This window comes from Podarcis muralis, chromosome 1 (assembly GCF_964188315.1).
Source record: "Podarcis muralis chromosome 1, rPodMur119.hap1.1, whole genome shotgun sequence".
NCBI classification, from domain to species: Eukaryota; Metazoa; Chordata; class Lepidosauria; order Squamata; family Lacertidae; genus Podarcis; species Podarcis muralis.
The window spans coordinates 35758484-35785700 of NC_135655.1; the positions used below are offsets into that span (position 1 = coordinate 35758484).

General features: G+C 38.5%; 1 protein-coding gene across 12 annotated transcripts in view; it reads left to right on the plus strand.

Moving 5' to 3' along the window:
• HECTD1 (HECT domain E3 ubiquitin protein ligase 1) overlaps positions 1-27217 on the plus strand; it is a 61618-nt gene that overhangs the window by 26605 nt on the left and 7796 nt on the right. For 5 of the 12 annotated variants that reach the window (XM_077926154.1, XM_028721195.2, XM_077926161.1 and 2 more), the window contains exons 14-33: positions 1938-2201; positions 3630-3706; positions 5208-5342; positions 5762-5908; positions 7103-7197; positions 8158-8263; positions 9551-9685; positions 10405-10544; positions 10954-11277; positions 11835-12001; positions 12235-12411; positions 14552-15388; positions 17589-17810; positions 21746-21879; positions 23772-23928; positions 24433-24655; positions 25282-25336; positions 25578-25760; positions 26121-26331; positions 26424-26509. In XM_077926154.1, the coding sequence (XP_077782280.1) occupies positions 1938-2201; positions 3630-3706; positions 5208-5342; positions 5762-5908; positions 7103-7197; positions 8158-8263; positions 9551-9685; positions 10405-10544; positions 10954-11277; positions 11835-12001; positions 12235-12411; positions 14552-15388; positions 17589-17810; positions 21746-21879; positions 23772-23928; positions 24433-24655; positions 25282-25336; positions 25578-25760; positions 26121-26331; positions 26424-26509 (3875 nt within the window). The remainder of the gene's footprint in view (positions 1-1937; positions 2202-3629; positions 3707-5207; positions 5343-5761; positions 5909-7102; positions 7198-8157; positions 8264-9550; positions 9686-10404; positions 10545-10953; positions 11278-11834; positions 12002-12234; positions 12412-14551; positions 15389-17588; positions 17811-21745; positions 21880-23771; positions 23929-24432; positions 24656-25281; positions 25337-25577; positions 25761-26120; positions 26332-26423; positions 26510-27217) is intronic. The other 7 variants (XM_028721229.2, XM_028721247.2, XM_077926173.1 and 4 more) reach the window with 5 other exon arrangements.

Below are 27217 nucleotides of genomic sequence, written 5' to 3' on the forward strand. Positions count from 1 at the left end.
TTTTTCTGATCTGCAGGGATCATGTAAATGCAAAGCCAGCTATCTCTGCTTTCATATTCACTTTTTGACACCTTATCAGTTGTGATAGATATTTCATTTATAATGGATACCTGTTTAAAATGCTGGACTATAGAGACCTGGTAAAGTAGTAGGCTGGCTACATGAGTTTCTGAGATTTGGGCCTAAGGACAATGGAATGGGAGCCAGAGATAGGAGCCAGCCAGACTAGCTGACCGTTTGCCCATGCAAATCCCATATCTGCTGCAAGGGTTTGATAGTCCTTTCAGGTCAGGCCAATCAGCTGGCTGTTTAGGGAGCAGCCTCAGAACCTAAAAAGAGTTCCTAGCCTCCTTCCCCTGGGAACTTTTTTTTTTTTTTTTTTTGTCACACTGCATGGCTTAACACAAGGCACAGTAAAACTCTTGATTTGAAGGTTCCCAGTTACTTGTGACAAAAACACTTGTAGTCAGAGATTATATCATTCTTGTGAATATCCTAGGTCAGGCATGGCCAAACTTGGCCCTCCAGCTGTTTTGAGACTACAATTCCCATCATCCCTGACCACTGGTCCTGTTAGCTAGGGATGATGGGAGCTGTAGTCCTAAAACAGCTGGAAGGCCAAGTTTGGCCATGCCTGTCCTAGGTGATGAATTACTTGTCAGTCTACAAAAGAAAACAGGCAGCCAAAAAGTAAAGGAGTGAATTATACATATTTGGGAGACTGCCCTGGTACACAGAAGTATAGAAGCTTGTAAACTTAAAGGTCAATCCCCTCTACCTGCTCAGAAAAATACTGTGAACTTCCAGGGTGGAGAGCATTGAGTGAGAATGGGGAAATCTAGTAAGTAATCTTATTGCCTGGAGAGGAAATTTATGAGTTAACATTGAATGCCTAAGATTGTTCTTTTTACATTTTTGTGAGGGATGGAGGATAACAAGCTGTGGTAGCATTACATATGTGATTTTCAAAACAAAAAAAAAAATTCCTTCCAGTAGCACCTTAAAGACCAACTAAGTTAGTTCTTGGTATGAGCTTTCGTGTGCATGCAGACCAACACGGCTACCTATCTGTAACTGAAATATGTGATTTTGCATTTCTGCATAGTGCCATTGTTATAATGGAAACCTCAGCAGTTGTATATAGTCATTGTGCATATGAAAGCACAACTTGAAATAAGCAGGGCTTCCATGAAAGTCTAACCGGTTCTTGAGATTATGGTATGAGGCCATATGAACCAGCCCTAAATGTCTACTGAAGGTACTTTGGACATGACCATATAGCAAAACTCAACTTCATTAGCTGTCAGTAGTGTCTGCCCAATCAACATGGGTAATGTGTATTTTATCATTTAGACATTGTAATGAATTTTATTTTCAAAGAAAGATAAATTAAAAATGTAGTAGTAAATACATAAACATAAAATGTATTTATATGTTACGCAGTTATGTACAACACACAACATTGACATTTTTGCTATTAAAGCAGTTAATTACAGTTCCCAGAATTCCATACTACAACTCTGCATTTGGTTTTCTTTTCCTATTAAATCAATTCTTTTTTCTTTAGTTCCAAAATTTGGATGCTTCCATTCTCCATAAAATCCAAGGTTTCCCCCCCTAGATGCATTTCATTTAGTAGAAATGGATTTTAACAACTAGCTCAGTTTATTCAGTTTGTTTATATTTAATCATTATGTAATATAAAGATTTCCAAAACATAAAACTTTCACCATTGGCCAGTAGACATTTTCTGTTGTCCTATATTGTGATATTGGAGGCCGGTGTGAAATATCTATCCTGAGAACTTGAATCTACAACATAATTTTGCATCGAATGCCCACCCATTTTGCTTCATGGAAACTAAACTATTACTTTCTGATAGTTAAAAGTCAAATACTAGTTAGCCTTTACTTCTTTTTGTGTGTGTTTTTTAACAGAAAGTCGAAGTGAATTTTTAGAGAAGTTACAGAGAGCCCGAAGCCAGGTGAAACCATCCACAACAAGCCAGCCAATTTTATCTGTCCCAGGCCCAGCTAAACTCACAGTGGGGAATTGGTCTCTTACGTGTCTAAAGGAAGGAGAAATTGCTATTCACAATTCAGATGGTCAGCAAGCTACAATATTAAAAGAAGATCTTCCAGGTTTTGTTTTTGAGTCCAATAGAGGAACTAAACATTCATTTGCTGCTGAAACCTCTTTAGGTGAGTATGTAGATATGTGTAATAAGGTAATTGCATGTATATATCTACAGTGGCAGGGACGTGGGTGGCGCTGTGGGTAAAAGCCTCAGCGCCTAGGGCTTGCCGATCGAAAGGTCGGCAGTTCGAATCCCCGCGGCGGGGTGCGCTCCCGTTGTTCGGTCCCAGCGCCTGCCAACCTAGCAGTTCAAAAGCACTCCCGGGTGCAAGTAGATAAATAGGGACCGCTTACTAGCGGGAAGGTAAACGGCGTTTCCGTGTGCGGCTCTGGCTCGCCAGAGCAGCGATGTCACACTGGCCACGTGACCCGGAAGTGTCTCCGGACAGCGCTGGCCCCCGGCCTCTTGAGTGAGATGGGCGCACAACCCTAGAGTCTGTCAAGACTGGCCCGTACGGGCAGGGGTACCTTTACCTTTATCTACAGTGGCCTGGTCAGAAATTACATTCTTTTTTCAATAAATCTGGTTTGAAGGGAACACTTAAGCCATAATTTCCTGGTTTGGATGCCCTGGCCATCTGGCCAATACTATGGAATTTACAGCTCCAAGAAGTAATGATGGTGTCCAGCTAGAATGGTTTTAAAAGAGGATTATACTTATGACTCCAAATCCAGATTATACTTTCTATGGGGGATAAAGCTATCAATGGCTATGTTCTGCCTCCACCATCGGAGGCAATATGACTCTGTATACCAAATGGGGAGTGTTTTCTTTTGGGGCTTCCAATAGACAACTAGTTGGCCACTTCAGGAACAGGATGCTAGACTAGATGTGCCATTAGCCTGATCCAGTAGATGGTTCTTGTCTTCTTAAACTGGTTTAACAGACCAGGGAAACCTTACATTAAACATGCTTGCAAGGGCAGAGGGGAGAAGATACACATGGGGTCCCAGTGTATTCCTGATCTAGCAAACTGTGATATGTTAGACTAGGATTGTAATGTCTAAACTGCCAGTGTAGGGGTAACACCATCACCATCATTTTTATTTTCCACCTGTTGCCAGAAGGTCCCTGGTGGGTTACAACAATATAAAATACAGCATTTAAAACAGTGTGAAACAAATTGCAATCGCAACTGGAATGGATCCTAAAAATATATCTTAAGTGTCAAAGCCAGGTTAAAGAGAGATGTTTTCAGCATACAATGAAGTTGCCAGATGCACCTCTGTAAAGAGGGAATTCCATAACTTAAGGGTTTCCAGAGAGAATGCCTTCTTCAGGGTCACACAGACCCAACCTCTGAGTTTGATGGAACTACCAAGAAGGCCAGGCCCTCTTTGCTGATCTGAAAACAGGAGAGGGGTTGTAGGCAATGAGGCAATCATTCAGTTATTTGGGGGCCTAAGTCGTATAGGACTTTAAACAGTAGTGTGAGCACCTTGAATTGGGCACAGAAATGAACTGGCAACATAATATCCTGGATATTTTGCAGGATCAGAATTTGTGACCGGTTGGACTGGCAAAAGGGGAAGAAAGGCAAAATCAAAGTCGGAAAAAACCAAACAAAAGGTTAGTATGTTTTTAAAACATTTTAATGGAGAATTTGGATTTCAGTTTGTTACTTTCTGTATTGCTTCTTGTACATGCTAGCTGCTGGCTTGAGGTGGTTTAGATACTTAGCCTATCTATGTTTAAAAAGCATATAAATTAATTCTCACTTCTGTGATGAGATTTGTAAAGGATTTGTTAGAGCAGTGGTGAGGAAGTTTCAGCCAAGTTAGGTACGCCAGGCCTCCCCTTCAGCCAAGCCTACTTGCCCTACACCTGCAGAGCAGATTTTGAAGCAGATGGGGGAGTTCTGTTGCATGAGTAGTACTGCACTCATGCAACATTAGATCAAAACTTGTTTTTCCACTTGCATCAATATTTAGAGTGACTCACTTGAAATCTAAAGTCCATTCAAAAATGCATTAATACATTAGTATTAATTGAGGTCAGCCTCAAGAAGCAACAGATTACAGAAGATATCACTAAGAATTATAGTTCCTCAAAGACCTTTGTTTCCAACCCTCCCCCCCCAAAAAAAGTTTTTCAGAGATTTATTGTCCCCCTCTGCTGATGAAAGGCTCTTTCATCCAGTAGAATTTTCCATTAGTGGAAAGTGAGGGGGAGAGGAGGTTTTTCCCCTCTCCCTCTGCAGCCCACCTCCCTGCACTCTCCCATCAGATCAACAGGGCAGGGGGACCCTTTGGAACAGTGTGGTGGCGGCAGCAGCAGCAAGGGACTGCAAGAGAAAGGGGGAATTTGTGTGGGGAAATCACCACCCCCTCCCTTTAAACTCCCAGAAACCCCTACCGAATCAGAGAGCCCTCTGTTACTGGGAGGGACACAGCTGACTGCATCTCCCAGTGAATGAAGGTGCCTTTCAGACATCCTTGGGAAGATTGAGGGCAGGGAGGCAACATGAAAAAAAAAAGTGTCTTCTAAAAACTCTTGAATAAATTATCACCTGGAGCAAGACTTCAGAAGATGGCTTGAACAGATGGATAAAGTTCACTTGGGAGTCCTTCAAGCAGATTGTTTATGACTTTATGGTATGGTACAAAGGTAGCATTTTGGATTGGGTCTGAAAATAAGTTGGGGAAATGCACTTCTTAAAAACACATCAAATCTGTAGCCATAACATTTAGCAGACAGCCTTGAGCAAAGTCCCCAATGGACTTTGGTTTAACAAACCAAGATTAATGGGGTTCTTAGGGGAAATGTAACTGACATCCTGACTTGTGGGTGCGGGGGATAGTTCAGTGCTAGAGCCCGTGTTTTGTAGATAAAGGTTTCCATATTCCATCTTTGGCAGCTCCATTTACAAAAGCATTTCAAATGGTAAAGCCGAAAACAACCTTGGCTATCATTGTAGACAAAATCATACAAAGCATTCTGACTCAATTGTAAGTTACTTATGTACTGTCATTCTAAGCGAAGCTGATCCAGGGTTGGCATTCATAAATAATAAAATATTTCATTTGGTTTGAAATTGTAAATTCATCCTGATTTCTTAAATGATGCTCAGGTACGGACTATGGCAAGAGACTTGTACGATGACCATTTCAAAGCTGTCGAAAGTATGCCTAGAGGTGTAGTTGTAACACTGAGGAACATAGCAACACAATTAGAATCTTCATGGGAGCTCCATACAAATAGGCAGGTAAGTATTATTGAGTAAATTGCAGTGGTAAGCGTAAATTGCTGCTGTTGTTAATGTTGACTTGATTCAGACATAAAAATTAATCCATCTGTCTTCGTCTGATGGTATTGGCAGATTCTCCAAGTGAGTTTAGAAGCATTTCCAGGTTACTTTTAACTTGGGCTGTTGACAGTTGCTCATAATACTAAGCCCAGGTCAAAGTGGGCCACGGGAATTTGCATATGAAATAGGGTGAGTGGCAGATAACAGCAGCCTGATCTGGAAATGGTAGTTTTAAATCTGCAGCATGCTATGTGAAGTGTACTGCTTACTGTGTGTATTCAGTACTTTTTTGTGAAGTTCTTGTTTCCGCAGTTAGACTACTGTTGTGTAATACCATAAAGTGAATGGAGCCACTATTATCTGATTTTCTTTTTCAGTTTATTGAGGGAGAAAACACTTGGCGAGATTTAATGAAGACTGCTCTGGAAAACTTAATTGTCCTTCTGAAGGATGAAAATACTATTTCACCATATGAAATGTGCAGCAGTGGCTTGGTGCAGGCTCTTCTTACTGTTTTGAATAATGTAAGTTTTATTGCAGAATGAGTGGGAACTTTGGAGCCAAGGAGCCAAGTCTTTATTCACAGCCATGAAGTTAACTGGCTGATCTTAGACCAGTTAACTTCATCTTTCAGCCTTACTTAACCTCATGAGGTTGTTGTGAGGATGAAGGAAGGATAACTGTGTATGTCACCTGAGCTTTGGGGGGCAGGGCAGGTGGAGAGTGCAGTGAAACTGTATTAATCACAGTTAATGTAAAAGGTTTTGAATTTTCTTAAGGAATATCTACAGTGTAGTATGTTAGCTGTGAGAAATGCTTTCACTTAAACTTAACCTAAAAAAGAACCAGGGGTCAAGAGACATGAATGTTTGCACTGTTACCCTAGTGCTGCCCTAGTGGTCTAACCATGCTTTGTGCAGACAGTTCTGCCCATAAAACAAAAGAGAATTTTCAGAGGGAAGATGCAGCCTGGCAATCAGGCTATAAACACTTGTTTTACTTTCATTAAACCACATAGCAAATATCAGAAGAGGTGAAGGAGGAGAAAATTTAAAAATGCTGGGAATGGTGCTGTTAGGATAGGTGGGTGTTGTTAACACTTGCTGTTTCTTTGCCCTCAATAGAGCTGCACATTTATTTCTTGTTGCAAGAGCTGAGCAGTTCAAGCTGATGGTCTTTGGAGCAACAGGAGACTGTCACTCACAGTCACAATTTTTATTACAAACTTCAGTGCAATTCAGAATAAGATACTTGTCTTTCTGAAGCAAAAATTAATTAATTTCTGTTCTTCCTCAAAACTTGTGTGATTTATGCGTCTGACTTCTCCTCCTTTCTCATTGTCACTTTGGCAGGCAGTGCTTGAGAAGTTGGTTTTCTCCTTACATAATGAGTTAAGTTACAGATAGGTAGCCGTGTTGGTCTGCCATAGTCAAAAAATTCCTTCCAGTAGCACCTTAAAGACCAACTAAGTTAGTTCTTGGTATGAGCTTTCGTGTGCATGCACACTTCTTCAGATACAGTGCACTGAAGATACTTCTTCAGTGCAGTGTATCTGAAGAAGTGTGCATGCACACGAAAGCTCATACCAAGAACTAACTTAGTTGGTCTTTAAGGTGCTACTGGAAGGAATTTTTTGATAATGAGTTAAGTTAGCCATAATGGCCTAATCCCAAATTTTGAGCAGCCATTCTTTTAACAATTCCCTCTTTTTCATTTAGAATGTGGATTTTGATTTGAAACAAGATTGTAGTCAGCTAGTGGAAAGAATAAATGTATTCAAAACAGCTTTCAGTGAAAATGAAGATGATGAAAGGTAATTTTGTTGTTCCTGACCTTATGAAAAATGTATGCACACAACTATTTTTTATACTTGGCTTTCAGTAGTAAAAGGCATATTGGTCTTGGGCTATAGAACATAACTGCTGCTTTTTGTACTTAAATTGCCCAGTGTTTACCGCATCAGTGTTGCTTTGCAGTTGTAGATCCCATTTAAACAGACTGTTGCCCATATATTTAGTTATTGAATAATGCATATACTGTACTGTGTTTCGGCCCTCACAAGGCCCCCAAGATAATTTTGCTAGAATAACAACACAATAATGTTACAATAAAAAAATGAGAGTAGTAAAACCATATTGCAGTAATCTAACCTAGTGGAGATGTAAGGTATGTGTAACTATGGCCAGATCTCCTTATCTCAGATTCTCCAAGCAATATCTTATAATTAAAAATAGCTTTGAGCTTTGATATGTAATACAAAGCATTTTAAACATTGCTTAAGCTGATCTAAAAAAAGTGTTGACGTTTGATGAATCAATGCACCTGGCTTTGATTCAGACATATGCCAAATCATGCATTATTGCTGTGATAACAAGCAAGCATGAACAGGAAGTTCTACAGTTTCCATGCACAGCATATAATATTGTTAGTAACAAACTGCAGTTTCTACTATAAGGGTGTAATGAGAAATGATGATTTGTTACAAATTTTGTTGGTTTACATTTTCTCCCCATTGTGTGGTGGGAGCACAATGGTTCTCATAATGACAAACCATTGCAATATCTCTGTTTTATATATTGTTGGATCGTGTTTATTGTTGCAAGCTGGCTTGAGTTCGGTTTTTAAATAGGCAGAGTTTAGGTTTTAAAAATAGCTTGTCATCGCTACAACATTTTGAAGTTGTAATTGTACTCTGAAGTTTTCATAACTTCTTTTCATTTTTCAAAGCCCTTTCTATTATAGACAGTAACATTTGTCTTCTTTGTGTTCATAGTCGTCCAGCAGTTGCATTAATTCGGAAACTCATAGCAGTATTAGAATCTATTGAACGTCTACCTCTACACTTGTATGATACACCAGGATCAACGTATAATCTGCAGGTAACTTATACGGTAGAAATTTACTGCATACTAATAAAAATGTTTCTGTGCCTTTTCTCTGCTATTCTTCCTATAAAATTCCATAAATTACAGTTGTCCTGAGCTACTTTAGTTGGATACAGACCTATTTCATTATTATAATGAATTATTATAATGCTTCAATCAGATCCAGTGGAGTCTTCCACTTTGCAAACTAGACAAATTCGTAGACAGAAGTGGGAGAGGCATTTTTTGCCCATTCTCCCTTCTAAAGCCCCCAGCACCATCTTCCATGTTGTTTTGGAGGGTCCCCCAGCCCTCTGGACCTGATTTTTGAGGCAAGGGGAATATAGAAAAAATCCCACCCTCCAGAGCATCCAGTTTACAAAGTTCCACTCTGCATAACTCTGGGTGTCACCCATTAAAAGTTTTACGGAATGTGGGTTTGGCATATCAAACATTTATGGGTATCATCTAGATTTGCTGCTGTGTACGCATGAAGGTTCTAGTTGAGGTCCAGGCAGGGCTGTGTAAATAATTGCTGTAAATAGAAAAGTGATTTCACAAGACATTTCTGGTTATATTAATTCTTAGTATTAAGTAAAAAAAAAAAAAAAGCAGCCTATACTCTTAATTTGTTGGGTGTGGGAGCTTCCTCCCTTACCTTCCTTGACTTTTTTGTGTTTGTTTTATACTGTACCCCACCCTAAATACAATGAAGGGCAGTATAAAAACATTCTAAATAAATGAAAGTTGTAATAATCAGCTCAATGAAGGGCAGTATAAAAACATTCTAAATAAATAAAAGTTTTAATAATCAGCTCAGGTCCAAAGAGGTATGAGTGGAAGAAGAAAATGTAGCAGTGCTGTTCCTTTTGCGAGACCTGGTGAAAGAACTTCCTGGTGAAAGAACTTGGAATGTAATTGGGGTTGTATTACAATATGAAAAGAATTGTGAATATTGAAGATACGGACTAAAGCATATGAACTCTAGTGGGCCATAAAACGTTATTGATAGGAATTTAAACAAAGCTGCAGCCTACCCACACAGGACAATGTCAGTCACTTTTGACATATTGAGTCCAAAACAGACTATGCATGAGTGGGAAAGACTTTCTACTAGAGTAAGAATGCTGTTGGATCCGTGCATTTGTGTAAAAGTGTGTGTATAGTGCTTATGCAAATTTGTCAGTTGTGCTGATTTTCCTAGTTTATTAATGCTTGCTTGACTTTGAAAACATAATCATTAGTATTTGTTATAAATGAAAGGGATGTTTCTAAGTAAGAAAATTGTTGCTTTGACTTTAGATATTAACAAGACGATTGCGGTTTCGCTTGGAGCGTGCTTCTGGGGAGACAGCTTTAATAGACAGAACAGGTCGAATGTTGAAAATGGAGCCCTTGGCAACTGTAGAATCTTTAGAGCAATACCTCCTCAAAATGGTGAGCAAATTCCTCTTCTCCCCAGGTTGGATTCAGACTACCCATACACATAGCTCAGCCCATGGTAGTTTCCACTGGAGGAAGTGCAGTTTTTGCAGATTCCCATTTCTCCCATGCGCCTGAAAAGTTGTTCTGGAGGGTCTTGAGATCCTTGGGAACCATATGGGAAAAGGCAGGAGGCGTTGGTGAATGTCTTTTCTGTTTGGAGCATTTATGAATCTCAGCCGCTTATGTGAATGGAAGATCAAATTTGGGTCAAGCACTCGATCCAGCCTATCATGTTTACAGAAAGAATTACATTAATTCTTCTTTTTGAGGTGACTTTTTTTTTGTAGTTATTTGTCATTATCTGTTCAGGTTTCTAGTCCTCAAGTGTGAGATGTGGGGGTTGGGATGAGCACCCTCTAATCCTCCATCTTGGGAAGGCTTTCTTGTTCTCTTACATTGCGTCTTAAATTGTTTCTGTTGATGGAATTATGGCATTTAATTGTGCTTTACTGTATATTTTAGGGGATGCTGGTGGCACTGTGGGTTAAACCACAGAGCCTAGGACTTGCTGGTCAGGGGTCCCTTTACCTTTTTACTGTATATTTTGATCGTGTATTAATATGCTGTTAGCCATTTTGGGGTCTTTGGACCAAAAAGTAATATATAAAAATAGTGATGATAATAAACTCTATACTTATGTGATACATTTTTGTTGCCTCTTTCTTCCTTAGGTGGCAAAGCAGTGGTATGACTTTGATAGATCATCATTTGTTTTTGTACGAAAACTCAGAGAAGGGCAGACATTCATTTTCAGACACCAGCATGATTTTGATGAAAATGGAATTATTTACTGGATTGGAACAAATGCAAAGTAAGATTTCAGTAACATCAGCTTGAGACAGTGCTAAAATCTTAAATGAAATAGCATTGTATTTAAATACCTTCAGGCCAATTCTGAATGTTTTCCAAGGGCAACACTGGATTTTCCATGCATTATTTTTAAATAAAAAAAATGTATTATTGGGACATAGTTTGCAGTATGCATGGCATATTAGCTTTTGTTTTTTAGATTTAAAAATTTGGACTATACTGTTTGTCACTTACTTATGGCCATTCCATCAGGTTCCCTGAACTGTTGCCATCCCAGTTTCTTATAAGATCTGATGCTTGAGTCTGTATTATTTCCCCATTCTCTGGAAGTCTTTTCAGCTGAAGAGGGGAGTTAAAATGCTTTAAATAAGTATTCATGAGTAATAGTGACATCATTGTTTCTATTGTAGAACAGCTTATGAGTGGGTAAATCCGGCTGCCTATGGGCTGGTGGTAGTTACATCTTCAGAAGGAAGAAATTTGCCTTATGGCCGTTTGGAAGACATCTTAAGCCGTGACAGTTCAGCTCTGAATTGTCATACTAACGATGATAAAAATGCATGGTTTGCTATAGACCTTGGTCTTTGGGTGATACCATCAGCTTACACATTACGCCATGCTCGTGGTTATGGACGATCTGCTCTCAGAAATTGGGTTTTTCAAGTATCTAAGGATGGACAGAACTGGACTACTCTATATACTCATGTTGATGACTGCAGTCTGAATGAACCAGGGTATGTAAAAATATTTCCATTTACATGGGCCATTGTTGTTTCTGACTTTATGACAATAAATTTAGTACTTATAACGTATGGGCCATTCTCAGTCCACTGAAGTAATTGGAAATTAACCTCTTGATATTATTGGGTCCAGGATTTACTTCACTGTGCTGAAATTCATTGAATAATAAAAAGTTGGCCTTCCACAGTTGCTTGGCTTAAACATGGTAAACCATAGTTAATGGTTTACTGGGATCACACAAGCCTTGGCTGTTTTTCTAGCATATAGATGAAACAACCACGATTCTTGGCTTAGTGTTATGTTAGGGCTACCATACGTCTGGAATTTCCAGGACATGTCTGTCGAAACATGGCAACCCTATGTTATGTCCAAAAATTTAATTCATGTGATGGTATAATGGAGAGAGTAATTTTCTGTTTGTAAACTGGTGTTCTTTTTGATCCTTGAAAACCACCATACAAATAATTAATATTTCTCTGTGTTTTTGTCATGACTTTTAAATTTATCATTAACTAATTTTTTCCTTCAACTTCCCCAAATTAATGTAAAGGTCAACCGCAACATGGCCACTAGATCTACAAAAGGATGAGAAGCAAGGCTGGAGGCATGTAAGAATTAAGCAAATGGGGAAGAATGCCAGTGGGCAAACACACTACCTCTCTCTATCTGGATTTGAACTTTATGGCACTGTGAATGGTGTGTGTGAGGATCAGCTAGGTAAGCAATGTAGATAGAATGATTTCTTGTTCTTACCATCAGCTATTGTAATGTAAGCCATGAATTAAACTTTTTCAAAAACTTAGTGCCAATCTAGAGCATGTTTCTAAGCATTTTTTAAGATCAAAATATCAGTTTTATATTTGAAATACCTGCCACCAAGTTGGAATGCTTAAATCTTGTATAGATAGCTTAACCAGCAGTGTTTCATCACTAGTTTTGTTTGCATGTAGGAAAAGCAGCTAAAGAAGCAGAGGCTAATCTGCGAAGGCAGAGGAGACTGGTACGCTCTCAGGTTCTGAAGTACATGGTTCCAGGTGCCCGTGTCATCAGAGGAATTGATTGGAAATGGAGAGATCAGGATGGTAGTTCACAAGGTGAAGGCACTGTTACAGGCGAATTGCACAATGGTGAGCAACTGCTTAAACAATTAGCTCTCTTTATTCCACAAGTTATTTATAGTAGTTCACTGCATTTTCTAGTTTGGTGATTAGGGAAATATAGATTCAGAAATCAAAAGGAAGACAGAAAGGAAATAGTGTACTGTTTGGTCATGTTAAATCAAGAGTGCGTTTGTCATAGTGACCTGCTGACATAAAGAAAACCTGTTTGAGCTTCTTCAGATAAAATTAGCACCCGAATTCTAAACATTTCTACCTCAAAATAAGTTTTACTTATAGTGATGGAACTTGTTAATCAATAAGCATGTTTAAAATCACTGCCTAAAAGTGAAAGAAAAACAGGGCACAAAGGGAGCCTGTAGAAGAATGTAAGATTTGCAGAAGTAGAAAGTTAAATTCCTTGGAAAAACCAGGAGAAAACCTCTTACTTAATTACTGGGTGGGTAAGATATCACTTGCCTCTTGACCTCAAGAGGCATCCAGAAATTGAGATGGACAAACAGGTTCATAAACTCCCCCAGGTATTAGTCACACCTAACTTCCCTAGTTCTAGGAGATTCTGACTTGTACTTTGGGAAATTTGTATTTCAAGAAAGCAAATGTTAGAGTTACTTATGGATAGAGATCAAGAACAAGGTCTTATTGGAACAGTATTCCTTGGGGAAGAAAGTACCACCACTCAAATTTGATTTTCACATGTCCATAAAATACAGTGTTACATACAAGTTGTGCTAATTACGTGCAACTCTCATATACAGATTAGCTGTGGCATTTCTGCTTCTATATTTTGTGTGTTGAGTTATGGGTATGAATAATTGATCCAGTAAGAAGAATAAATATTTCCTGTCTGTATAATATCAGAATACCTTGCTATCCCTTTTCTGGCTTGGCATTTGCAACTTGCTTTTTCTTCAGCTTTTGTCAAGTTCTCTGCCATTTCTTACCTTACTAGCTTCGCTGGGATCAAGTTTCTGTTTTCTTAATACTAATATATGATTAAACCAAAGTGGGGAATGCTAAGAGGCAGATATTAAATTTCCAGTGGCATAGCAATTAGATTTATAAATATTTTTTGAGGAAGGATATGATGCCACATTCAAGGTCTCCATCTCAAGTGTATCTTTTCTTTAGAATGATCATTCTCCTATTATGCAGAAAAATCATCCTAATAATTATTCACTCTTAAATACTTGTGAAAAGTAGTTGAAAATTAGATAGAAGTAGAAAAGTAGATGGAAAAATTTGTGGTGATATTTTAATGTGCTTGTCTTCTTTAGCGTTCAAGATTTGATTAACTAGCTTCCCCACTCTGAATCCATCACTCTATGAACCATATTAGGCCAAGTTCCAAGAAAACAATTCTCTCTAGTTCCCATATCAACTAAAAATCTTCTTCCCAGGGAGTAATTGTTAAACAAAAACTGGAGTGCCAGTTATTTAAAATGTAATTAAAATAATGCATAGAGAAAGGTCTTCATATCATAAGCAGAAGGAAGCTGCAAGGATGTTCCTTGGACCCAAGCGTGGTCTGTTTGCCCTCCCTTCCCACCCACCTTTTAAATAAAGGTTCAAGGACTGTCTTGCCACAACCTAAAGGAAAGCCTGATTTCAGGTGCAGTTTGAACTGCATTTACCGCTGCTGTGGTTGACCAACGACTGAGGATGGAGGCCAACCATACTTAACAAGCTGACTTAAAATAGAATAATGGATTTTCCCCAGTAACTTAAAAGACTGTAGTATGTGAAACATAATAACAGTTACCAAGTATTCTGATAAGAAAACCATTTAAATGCCCACACACTTCTACTACACATAGCTCAAACTTTACTTTTAAGGGAATTAAAAATTTAAAGTAATAGTTACTTTTAATACAATTTTTTTTTACTTTTTTGACTGGATTCTCAGATCTTTAGTATTAAATTGAACTGTGGTAAGAGCTGTCCATTTTAATGTAGTACACCTACAATGATCACACTGCTTGAATTTCAAACCTTTCTCTTATTTTGTTTGGCTTTAAAGCCTATTAAGTAATTTCTGTGATTCAAGATAGCGGCCCAATGAGAAGCTGATCCCATATTGTGGAGCTACTGTCTTGACACGCTCCTGTCTGCTTTCTGCTGGGTCTCACAAACTCCTGTCCCTTTCTAGGCTGGATTGATGTCACCTGGGATGCTGGTGGCTCTAACTCTTACCGTATGGGCGCAGAAGGAAAATTTGACCTCAAGCTTGCCCCAGGGTACGACCCTGATTCAGCGGCATCACCCAAACCTGTTTCATCCACTGTTTCAGGCACAACGCAGTCATGGAGCAGCTTGGTGAAAAACAACTGTCCAGACAAGATGACTGCTGCTGCAGGCTCTTCAAGTAGAAAAGGAAGTAGCAGTTCTGTGTGTAGCGTGGCCAGTAGCAGCGACATCAGCTTGGGTTCGACAAAAATGGAGCGGAGATCTGAAAATGTAATGGAACAAAATATAGTTTCAGGCACTGACGTCCATGAGCCAATTGTTGTCCTTTCCTCTGCTGATGGCATGCCTCAGACTGAAGTAGGGTCTGCATCCAGTGCAAGTACCAGCACCTTGACAGCCGATGTGGGAAATGAAAATGTTGAAAGAAAGCTAGGAACTGACAATTCAATCCGCACAACTGGGGAGTCCAATGCTATATCCATGGGAATTGTTAGTGTGAGTTCTCCAGATGTTAGCTCGGTATCTGAGCTGACAAATAAAGAAGCTGCTTCTCAGAGACCCCTTAGTTCTTCAGCAAGTAACAGACTATCAGTGAGTTCGCTTCTGGCTGCTGGGGCTCCAATGAGTTCCAGTGCAAGTGTTCCTAACCTATCCTCACGAGAAACCTCTAGTTTGGAGTCCTTCGTCCGGAGAGTGGCGAACATCGCTCGCACCAATGCCACTAACAACATGAATTTAAGCCGAAGTAGCAGTGATAACAACACTAATACTTTAGGAAGAAATGTCATGAGCACTGCAAGTAAGTAAAAATAAATACCTTCCAACTTATGCTGCACCTGTGAAATGGGAAGAAATGGGCTTGACATTCTTGACATAATGGTAGCTTTGAAGAGTCATCTGGGGTGGTATAATAGCTATATTGCCCCCAATTTTGTATTGTCTTGGAAAATTGCTCTTGCTGCAGTAATTAAAGAATTGTGCAGCAGGATTTACTTACTCCATTTACTTAATGTTTGCTTTCAGGGGGAGTTAAAGCAAATATCATTGCTAAGAAGAAATCTAGGTGCCATAACATCATAGCTAAGTCTATTCTGGTACTTATAGCACTGAAATCCTTTGAATAGATCAGAAGAGCATTAAATTGTTTCTTAATTCTAATCTATCAGTGGTGTTCCTAGAAATAAATGCATGTCTCATAGAAATTTGCTTAGAATGTTGTACTTGAATCTGAATTAATTTGGAAACTCTGGTGCTTATATTCTCACTCTTCAAAATATTGAAATTTTTTTCATTCATCTGAAATAGGTAAAAAGCTTAGGGAAAACAGTGTTGTCTTAAAATTGCTCATACTTTTAAAAAACAAATGAGTGTTACAAATACAGGTTTATATGTGCTGCCATTTATTTTTGTTTCTATGTTTTACTGCAGTTTCTTGCTACAAAGCTAAAATGTTAAGAATGTATACAAAGGGCTTCTTTAGATAGACTAAGGAGATACTGCAGATTTAGTTTTATATTGAAAGAATAAGATGACAAGTTATTTCTCTATTTTGTCTTTTGTCAACTATGGTCCATGTTTGGCAGAGGGTTGAGCCATGGAAGTGCAGCCGTTCTAGTCCTTTTTTTTTAACGTGGTGAGCAGTGCCTGATATGAAATGGGAAAAGAATAGCCAGCTAGCGTGTGCATTGGAAACTGAACTGCTGCCCTTGTTACTTGAACATTTGTGGGAACTGCTGTTCACCTTTCCCTTTATTTGGAAATGTTATTCTTTTCACTTTAGTGAATATTGTAAAAATCCATTTTCTCATATGTTTATATTTAAAAAATGAGTTGAAACATGACTGAAAACTTATTTGAACTAAGATGAGTTTAGTAAAACATAGTTTTATTCTATATAATTATTTTACTGTGTTTAATTTTTCCACCCCATATTATTGATGGTAAGCGCTAATAAATTGGATTAACTCACTGGAGTCACTAGTGAGATGGTCCAAATGTAATACAAGACCATAGTTTGCAAACCCAAACCAAGTTTGTTGTGATGCTTGAACTTAAACTATTTGGCAAATCATGATTTTCAAGTGGTACCAAGTAAGAACTTGAAACCATAATTTTATTTTAGTTTGCAAAAACAATTTTAGCAAACTGGTTTGGGATGTATATATGCACTCAGAAAGCATGATTTGAGATGTTTGTTCTTCCTTTAAGAGAGCATTCTGGCATTCTCAGAAAAGAGGGAGAAACCACACACACAGTTGCTTGCACACCTGGGACCCAAAGCAGATAAAGAAAATTAGATGATTCTGGGTTCATTCTATATTAGTTAAATTACAACCAATGCTTTTGAAAATGTGAGACTATATCTTGGATTGATCTATTTACAGCAACTATTCAAGACAATCCTGTTTAAAAGTTCAAATTTATTCATGGAAATTAAACAAAAGATTATTGTTCCTATTGAAAGCATTCCTGTCCTCCCCTCTGCTTCCAAGAGGAATTTGTTAATGCAACTGTTCTGCTAATTTGCTCAGAAAGGGAAAGGGCTCTCCAAAAGCAGTGCTGAACTCACTCTTTTATCTCTGGAGGACCAACATATGTGTTCAGTATTCTCCAAAGGGCACTAGGACCACCCCTTAGTGGGTGGTATGTTCCTCTTATTGCTAGAGGCACAAATGTCATCACTCTAACAGAATCTCTGTTTGACTCTTCTCTTGGAGTGACAGTTTTTCCTGCCTAGATTGAAGCAGCATTACATTCACTTAGCTCTTATCATAGTACTTGTTCAAAACTAGAATGTGGGCTACTTCAACACAAGCAGATTTCTATTTTGGTCTTTTGTTTTACTTGAAGCCCTTTCTTGCATTGGCCTGTAATTTTGCACTGATGAATAAGATAGACTTGGTGACTATTTAAAATATTGAAACACATTGAAGCACTCATGAATGCAAACTGTTCTACTTTGGATCATTTATTTTATCTTACCATATCTTTATCTATAGCTTCTCCTCTAATGGGTGCCCAAAGTTTTCCTAATCTGACTACAACTGGTACCACATCAACAGTGACCATGTCTACATCCAGTGTTACTAGCAGCAGCAATGTAGCCACAGCAACTACAGTTTTATCTGTTGGTCAGTCACTTAGTAACACTCTAACTACTAGCCTAACATCAACATCTAGTGAGAGCGATACAGGTCAGGAAGCAGAATATTCTTTATATGGTAAGTTTCATTTTTAAATGAACATAAGCAGATTTCCCATTAATAATTTTCTGTTTTCACCTTTACTTTTGTTATGGGTTTCTCACTTAGTTATTTCATTACTAAAGCATATCAAATAACGGAGCTGTTTACCCTGTTACTAGTTACATAAAGGGTTCCCCAGCAAAGGCTTTTACTCCCAGTGTCATCTTTTCTATAAACATCAGCTCTTCACAATCCTCTACATTCTTTGTATTTATGATATTTTTATATAGCATTTCAGTATAAAGGTATTTAAAATGTAGGACAATTGATTTGAATGTCTTAGCCTATTAAGAAAACTTCTAAAAATTCAGAAATCCATATATATATATATGTATTATATCACTGTTATGTCTAGTCTTTCAGTATGGTGTGCTGCAGTTATTGATTCTGTGAAGTAAGTTCACATTGAAAACAGTGGCTTAGATCCAAATTTGTGTGAGCAGAATTCCACTTGTGCAATGAGACTTTCCCACCTTCCAATTGCAACCCCTGCTCACCCCCCCCCCAAAAGTGACTTCTGGGGTTTGGTGGACCATCCAGAATTGGGTGGGAACAGGGGTGCCAACTTGGGGTCCCCAGGTAAGCCCATCCTGCATAATTGATCACAAGACGTGGTGCATGCACACCATTTGAATGGCAATGCCCATCAAATTTGGGTTCAGCCCCCTCAGATATGTTATGGGGGGGATTAAAGGGAGCTTGGCCCCTAGGAGTTGCCTCTCATGGGTGGAATATTCAGATAGAAGAACACATTATGGATCAAAGTTCACATGTATGAATTTAGAACTGCTGTCAAAATTCTAAGTTAAAAGGCATTGACAGTTAATAATACTTCACATCTCCACAACACATTCACTGTTTCATGTGCATTAGCCTGGTCCCTTGTCACAGGCAAAATCTCCAGTCAGCTGTACTGGTGTACTGATCCATTATCACAAACACAACTGTGAAATCACCTGGCAAACCATGATTCAGTGGCAGCTATCCATAGTTTGCCAGCTTCAACATGTCAGCAAACTCTAGGAAAATCCTATAAATAGAAGAGGAAGCATGTGTCAGGAAAGAAGAGAGCACACAAGCCTACAGAAGTCCCCTAACATGACCTTGAGAACTGGGTTCATGAGGTCTAAACCTGGCCAGTGTTATTATTGTTGTTATTAATTTGTATACTACCCTTCATTCAAAGATTAAAGGGCAGGTCACAACATACAAATACAAAATGAGACCACAAACTACATAGCAGAGAAACAGAAATAAACCAATAACTCTCCTCCCACAAACATTTAAAAGACCATAGATTGTTTAATCAGCCAAAGGCCTGGTTATAGAGAAACATTTACATCTGGCGCCATGCTTATAAGTAATCATATTTATGGGGAAACAACAAAACAGCTTGGCATGCACACATTTGCTTCGAAATAGTAAAGACCTACAGAAGCTTAACTGCATCATTTTCACACAGAGGTCATTTCAAATAGCTTTTCATGTGGGGAAAATTGAAGATGATGTCTTAGTAGCAGAAAGTCCTGGGGTTGCTAATGCTTATTCCCAAAGAGATTTGGAATTTGGTCAAATGGGTTCTGCTAGGCTTCTTGGTGTATTTCTTGCAGTAAGCACAGGGATCAACATTATATTCTTCTCCTAAGACACTCATGCAACAGTCAGAGCTGTTGGAGGTCAGAACTTTTCTGCCATGGCTGAAGCAGTTCTTTAAAATAATCAGTTGCATCATATATGTGCAGGAAAAGTCTGAATAGTAATGTGTCTTTCAGACATTATAGTGGATATTTGAAGGCCCAGAAGAATAGCATTAAAAATAAAGAGCTTATTTAGGGGATGGCTGCAAAAAAAAGTTACATGAGCTGCTGCTTTCATGGGAGTAGGAAGAGAACTTAGTGGGAAGATTGTCATTCATCCCTTTAGAGCACACACACAAAAATGCAATGTTCTAGGAGATGGAATGGTAGGATGGGATCATCTAATCTGCTACACTAGCTAGAGGTCTAGTAAGTTCCTAGCTGTTATTTGTACACGGATAGTAACAAGTTGTGTGACTGCACAGATGACCGCTGGATCATTGGTTGAAGGAAAAGCTCTGCAGGGAGAGTGCTAGTTTTCTCCCATTTCCTGTTTGGTACTTAGGGGTGACTGCACACAAAATGGAAGTGATAAGATCCCCAACAAAAGGCTTTATTTCTGTAGAATAAATGTAAGAATCCTCAAAGGGTTTACCGCATATTGGCATGGATAGATTCCATTTGAGTTAGGAGCTGAAAAGGAAGTTCTCGGGGAAGCGTTGGGGACAAAAGGGAATGGTAGAATTAAGGGATAGAAATTATATCAAGCTCTTGGGGGAATGAACCTAGACAGTGCTGGAACTTGTAATGAATATTTCACATTGTATCAGCAGAAGCCACTGGGAAATGCTGCATGCCACTGGCTGTGAGAAGGCATCCTTTGAGAGTACAGACCGATTCAAGAAATTATGTGGGCCTTTGCAAATTAGAATTTAGAATTAGAATTATTTTTTTAGTCTGGAAGTGGCACCTGTTGAATTCCTAGACTGCAGTATGAAGCAGAATTTGAAAGCTATAAGCATCTCTCAGATATATTCATGTATCTGTTAAAGATGCTTTTAGGCTGAGGTTCTAATGCCATAAACTTTAGAAAGTTGTCTTACAATTTGCTTTGAGTACTAGTTGCCATATTTGAGGTATAAGTGATTATCAGAGTAGCAGTTTGTCTTTTTTATCCCCGAGGAGTTGTTGTTTTTGCCACATTAGTTTTGAATTATGAATATATTGTTAAAATCTCCGTAGAGCATGGTTATTAGAGAGTAAGAAGCCAGTGTTCCAGGTTCAGATGTTATGGGAGGTCAAGCTTAATGATGACTTTCTGGTTGGTTAGTCCCATTTGCATGATCTCAGGAGCCTGTAATATGTTTTAAGAAAGTTAACGACCCATGAAATGCAAAACTGCCTCCTATAAAACCAGGAGATTATGCTGTATTGGGATTTAGACTGCTTCATATGTGACAGGCATCCCGTATGAACATAAATTGTATGTAAAAAACATGTGCAGTTTCTGACTTTCCTAGAGTTAGGATTTTTATATATGCACAATTTCTGCTTGTATAGGAAACAAAGCACCATTTTCCAATTCCCTTCTTGCCTTGCTCCTACAATGTAGGCAGATGTACATTGCTATATTTTTGATGGGACTGATAATTGCTTTCAAAGTGGAAAAAAAAAAACCATCCTTCCATGTTTGAAACGGTAGGCATTACATGTGTCATTACAGTTGTGGGTTCAGTGCTGTTAGCAATGTACCTGCAGTTCTTTGGGTGCTCTGAACACAGAGCAAGAAATGGAAACCTGTCTTTCATGAATGGTTGAAGGCCTGCTATGTACCAGTATTAGTAGTTGTCATTGTAGAAATTGGAATACTGCTATTTTAGAAGTGTTCCTGTGGTTTTTCTTTTTTCATGGTTTGACACATTGCTACAGGAATGAAAGTGGTTTATGAGATAATTTGCTAATATTATATGAAGTTTTTGAAAATAAAAGGAAATAAGTTCTATGAAACATGTATTGCAACTATAGTAGCAAAATTATTGGCTTGCTAGCCATTTCCACTAATGGTTTGTGCTTACAAATGGGATCAGTTTGTCTGAGTATCTTACCTTATTCCAAATAGTTTCCCATTCCTTTTCAGGTTGTTTTCTGAAATGCTTTCCCCCTTTGTCAAAATTCCTTAAATAGGTTTCTTCTCTACTGTCTTAAGCCTCTTTTTCCTGTTCCTGCTTTGAATTTATAGAACAAAATCGGTCTTCATCCTTACAGCCTTTTTTTTTTAAAGCAAACAACAAGCAACTGAGTTCTTAGTGTGTGATTTGTGTGTGTTCTGTATAGATTTTCTTGATAGCTGTCGGGCCAGCACTCTGTTAGCGGAGTTAGATGATGATGAAGATCTACCTGAGCCAGATGAAGAAGATGACGAAAATGAAGATGACAATCAAGAAGATCAAGAGTATGAAGAAGTTATGGTACAGTGCATATCTATTTTTACAATATTGCCTGATCGGCAGTTATTTGGGGACTATATCAAAAAACCTTCTACTCTCCTGAACTTGTAGTATAGTATAGGTTGTTCATCGTGGACCAGTTTTGTCAATTTAGAGAACTTGTCCATTTTTAAAGCAGCAGCAGTAGCTTGTTGTCATTTCAGTGACTTATTACAAAAGTTCTACCTTGTTTACAGATCAAATGATAACAGTCCTCATATTATTAGTTCAGTGGAACGCCGAAATAAACCCCTAAATAACAGATTATATAAATAGATTCTACTACAGTAAATGTCCAGTTTGGTACTTTCCCTCCCCCGTTCCATTATATCAGTGTCAAATTATCTGAGGTGAACTCTTACAGAATATGACCTTGGATATGTCTTATGGGCTGCAAACAGTCTTGAGTAGCTGTATGCTTATATGTAGTGATTTGGGGGATTAAAAATGAGGTGCTGCTACTTGTATTTTGATAATTTTTCTATGGGTGCCACTGCAAAGTGGCTGCTATGCACAGCCTAAAAGGAGATGCTGGTACTTCATACTGGTGAGTACCGTCCCACCCACAAAAATACTGCATATATGTGATCTGCGTTAGAAATCTGAATTGTAGATGCCAGATTAACTTGAGTCTTGATTCTGCTTGAAAAGAATCTAGGATGAGAATTCACATAATTTCCTCTGTAAATTTGGCTAAACAAGTGACAGCTATGTTTGTGCATTTTAAGTAAGTTAAACAGGATAGCATTGATGCTTTAAGTCAGGGGTCAGCAAGGTTTATCTTTGCCTGGGCCGGATTGGTCCTGCAGAGATCCCTATGTGGGCTGGATTGTGCATGTGAGTGAGTGTGCACGCCCATGATTTCAGGCATCTGCATGTGCTGTGCCGGTTTAGCACAGTGCGCGAGCGGGCACCTCAGTTCAGGGGCAGCTCGTGGGCCGGTCAAATGACCTCCGTGGGCCGTTTCCGGCCCATGGGCCTTAGGTTGCTGACCCCTGCTTTAAGTTTTTGAAAGTGTAGGTGAGAATCTGCAGTGTACAGCAAGTTCAGTTTGTTTACTTAGCTATTCTCATGCTATTCTCATGGCTTACCCAACTTAAATAACCGTCTCTGAAGACAGTTCAGAAACTTCAGCCGGTGCCAAATTTGGCTGCCAGGTTGCTCACGCAGGCAAAATGGTTTGAACATATTACACCGATCCTGCCCCAACTGCACTGGTTGCCAGTTCATTACCAAGCCAAATCCAAAGTGCTGGTTTTGACCTATAGAGCCTTAAAGTTGATTGTTGAATCTTGTTGATTGTTTTAAGGGTGGGGAGGGTGGTATATAAATAAAATTTACTATTATTAGCCTCAGGACAGCAATACCTTAGTGACTGCCTCTCCTTGTATGGACTGATCCGAACCTCCAATCATCATCTGAGGCCCTCTTAGTGTGTCCCGTCCACAAGAGACCCAAGGGCAGCAACACAAGAGTGGGCCTTTTCTGTGGTCGCTCCCCATTTGTGGAATGCTCTCCCCAGGGAGGCTCGCCTGGTGCCTTCCTTACATATGTTTAGGTGCCAGGCGAAAATGTTTCTCTTAAACCAGCCCTTTGGCTGATTGGACATTCTATGGCCTTTTAAATGTGTTTGTGGGAGGAGGCGTTATTGGTTTGCTCTTCTTTCATTTTGTATTTTGAGTTCTCATTTTGTATTTTCATCTTGTGAACTGCCCTTTGATCTTCAGGTGAAGGGCAGTATACAAATTTAATTAAGTAATTAGTAATTAACAGCAACAGCAGCAATAGATAGTTTTTGTACTTGTCTATCCAGTGTGGGTTTAAAAAATGAAAATAACTTTTTTGTTCGTTTTGCCATTTTTGTTACATAATAGGAAGAAGAAGAGTATGAAACAAAAGGAGGTCGTAGAAGAACATGGGATGATGATTATGTTTTGAAACGTCAGTTTTCTGCTTTAGTACCTGCGTTTGATCCTAGACCTGGCCGTACTAATGTTCAACAGACAACTGATCTTGAAATCCCTCCCCCAGGTATATCCATGAGTTGTTTGAAAAACCATGTGCGAATTATAAATATATATTATTCACGTACAAATACACAAGCATGTCAGAGAACCTAAGAGAAGAACAAGATTGGAGGAGGAGAGACACAACTAGGTTTGGGGTGGACATGTTAAGATACCTACCAGCTTCCCAAACTTTCTCCCTTCACAAATCTAGGTTGTAGCAGGGGAGGGACACACTCTGTTTTCACAGGGAAGAAGCTGATGAGAATGAGATGCTGAATGGAGAAAGGAGTTTGAAGCAAGTGAGATTTGAATGAGTGAGTCAGGTACCATGTAAGGGTATAAGGGTAAAGCTGAAATGCTTATTCTCTCCTCCTCCCCCTTGTGAAATTTCAGAGGCCTTTACTTTGAATTTATTTTCAGGTCTAGATAAGAATTAAGATATCATGAAATATATATGAGATGTTGAAAGCTGTTGCAGACTTTAAAAAACCTATTACTCATTGCACTGATTTATCACTGATTACAGGAACACCCCATTTGGAACTCCTGGAAGAAGTTGAGTGTACACCATCTCCCCGTTTAGCACTTACCTTGAAAGTTACAGGCCTTGGTACATCTCGCGAGGTTGAGCTGCCCCTAACAAATTTTCGATCAACCATCTTTTACTATGTTCAAAAATTGCTACAACTTTCCTGCAATGGCAACGTGAAATCTGATAAGCTCAGGCGAATTTGGGAGCCAACATACACGTAAGACATTTAAAATCCGATGCTGTATCTAAAAGTCTAAGCCTGCATTTTTTGCAATGTGTATTTACAATATATATCAAAAACTGCTGCTATGTCAACTCTCACCTTGTGGATGACGGTTGTGTGGCAGTAGTGTTTGGATAGTGGTAGTCTTATGTAAACATTGGCATCATTTCTTTTCCCCTTAACATTTCAATGTTAGGGTTCTTAAATTGTTTTTGAAATTGTAACAAATAAGTGTCGATGAAAGAATTCTTACCATAAAGAGTGCACTTGCTACATCAAAATGAATAGCTTCAAGGTGGCCTGTAATTCACAATGTATTCATGGTTTTTATAGTTTAAAGAATTTAAAAACAAGATTCAAGAGCTGTTGCGCCAGCAGTTGAATTCTTGGAATGCGTTGTATCAGCTGCTTTGCTAGTCTAGTATTCAGAAGCATCATTGGCTGACTCACCAATGCTACTCTTGTGTGGCACGCAGCAAAGCATTCAGAATTATTTTAGTATGCAGAGTGTAAGCAGAAGACAATTTAAATTATATCGCAAGATTCATACTGATTTGGAAATAGTGCGTTCTGTTGTAGAAAGCCAGTACATAAATAACTCTAAATCTTTTCATGTTTAGAATTGTATACAGAGAAATGAAGGATTCTGATAAAGAGAAAGAAAGTGGGAAAATGGTGAGATAAATCTTAACTTTTCAATACTTATGTGGCTGTCAACAGATTTTTGTGCAGTTTGTGCACTTTAAAAAAAAGCAGCAGCTTTTTAAAAAAGCTACACTAACTGAGTTCTGTTGTATGGAAGATATGTTAAAGAATGTTTGTAAATGCATGTTCCTAAAGAAATGTGTGTAGTGCATGTGAAATGTTTCAAACTTTACAACCAGGAAATACCAACATTTGGTGGTTCCTGTTGTAGGGTTGCTGGTCAATAGAGCATGTGGAACAGTACCTTGGCACTGATGAATTACCAAAGAATGACTTGATAACCTACCTGCAGAAGAATGCGGATTCAGCCTTTCTGCGCCACTGGAAATTAACCGGCACTAATAAAAGCATTAGGAAAAACAGAAATTGTTCCCAGCTCATAGCTGCATACAAGGTATATGTCTGCATCTAAAAGTATTGATTTGGGGAATGTCTATGCTTTATTTTGCATCGTGTTATGAGTCCTGACAGAGGGACTTGATGTGTGACTAATGCAATTTACTCTGGTTAAATATGTTTATGTGTGACCCTCATGTTTAACTTTTACCAGCTCCAATGTTTTGTATGCTTTCGAATAGACACAGTATTATATTATTATTAATAATAATATAGTGCCTAACAACAGCTAAAGGCTCAGTATTTGCGTCATGCAAACCATGTTTACATTTTCTCTGTCTCAAAGTTCAAAATAATTACATCACAATTCTAACCTTTACTATGTATTTATTTTCCTTCCATTCATTTATTTACACAGGATTTTTGTGAACATGGATCAAAGTCCAGTTTGAGCCAGGGAGCTATTTCCACACTTCAGAACTCAGACATTCTTAGTTCAATAAAAGAACAGCCTCAAGCCAAAGCTGGTAGTGGACAGAATTCCTGTGGAGTAGAAGATGTTCTACAGTTGCTCCGTATTTTGTATATTGTTGCAAGTGACCCTTATTCAACTCGAAATTCTCAAGAAGGTAAGTAGGATGTAATACATTTCCCCCTAAAAGCTTCCACAAAGGAAACATATTATTAGTACATTATTATTCATTTCTATTAATAATTTCAGAAGGAGATGAACAGCTTCAGTTTAATTTCCCACCAGATGAATTCACAAGCAAAAAAATCACCACAAAAATTCTTCAACAGATTGAGGTAATATATATATATTTATTACTGAGATTATTTCTGAGGCATTTTAGTTTCATAGAAGCTGTTGTAGATGGTTGAAGTCTGAAATATCATCTTATTTAAAGGAAGCAGTGAAACTTATTTGAATGTGGTTTTTCTTCATTTGCTGGTTTTCTTTCATTATTTAGATGGCCCATGGTACTTGATACTGAAATTTGCCATGTGCTGGAAGGGAGCTTTGGTGAGGCATCCAAAGCTGAGTCAGTTGTACAGTTCAATTAATTGCAGCCTTGATCTTGAAAACTGAACATAGATTGGTAGGATTTTACTGACATAAGTCATAAAAGAATTAGAATTTCCTTTAAATTGCACTGTTATAAAAGCATGAAGTCTAGTGTGGTTAACGATTGCAGCATTGGACTGTGGGCACCAGATTCAAATTCTCACTCAGCCATAAAGCTCACTGGGTGAACTTGGACAGTTTCTTCCTTTCAGCCTAATCTATTTTGGGATTATTTTGCAGATAAAAATGGGGGTGAAATGTGGGTTATCTATAAGTTAAAACACCTTGGAGGAAAGCTGGAAAATAAATGAATACAACACATTCAGTGATTAAAAATGACAGCTTAACATTTAAGAAAACTACTACTTTATTTTGTACTAGCAGGGAGTGGCTGACGTTTCCCTGGAATTTGAAAAAGCAGGATTATTATTTTTCAAAATGGATAGTGT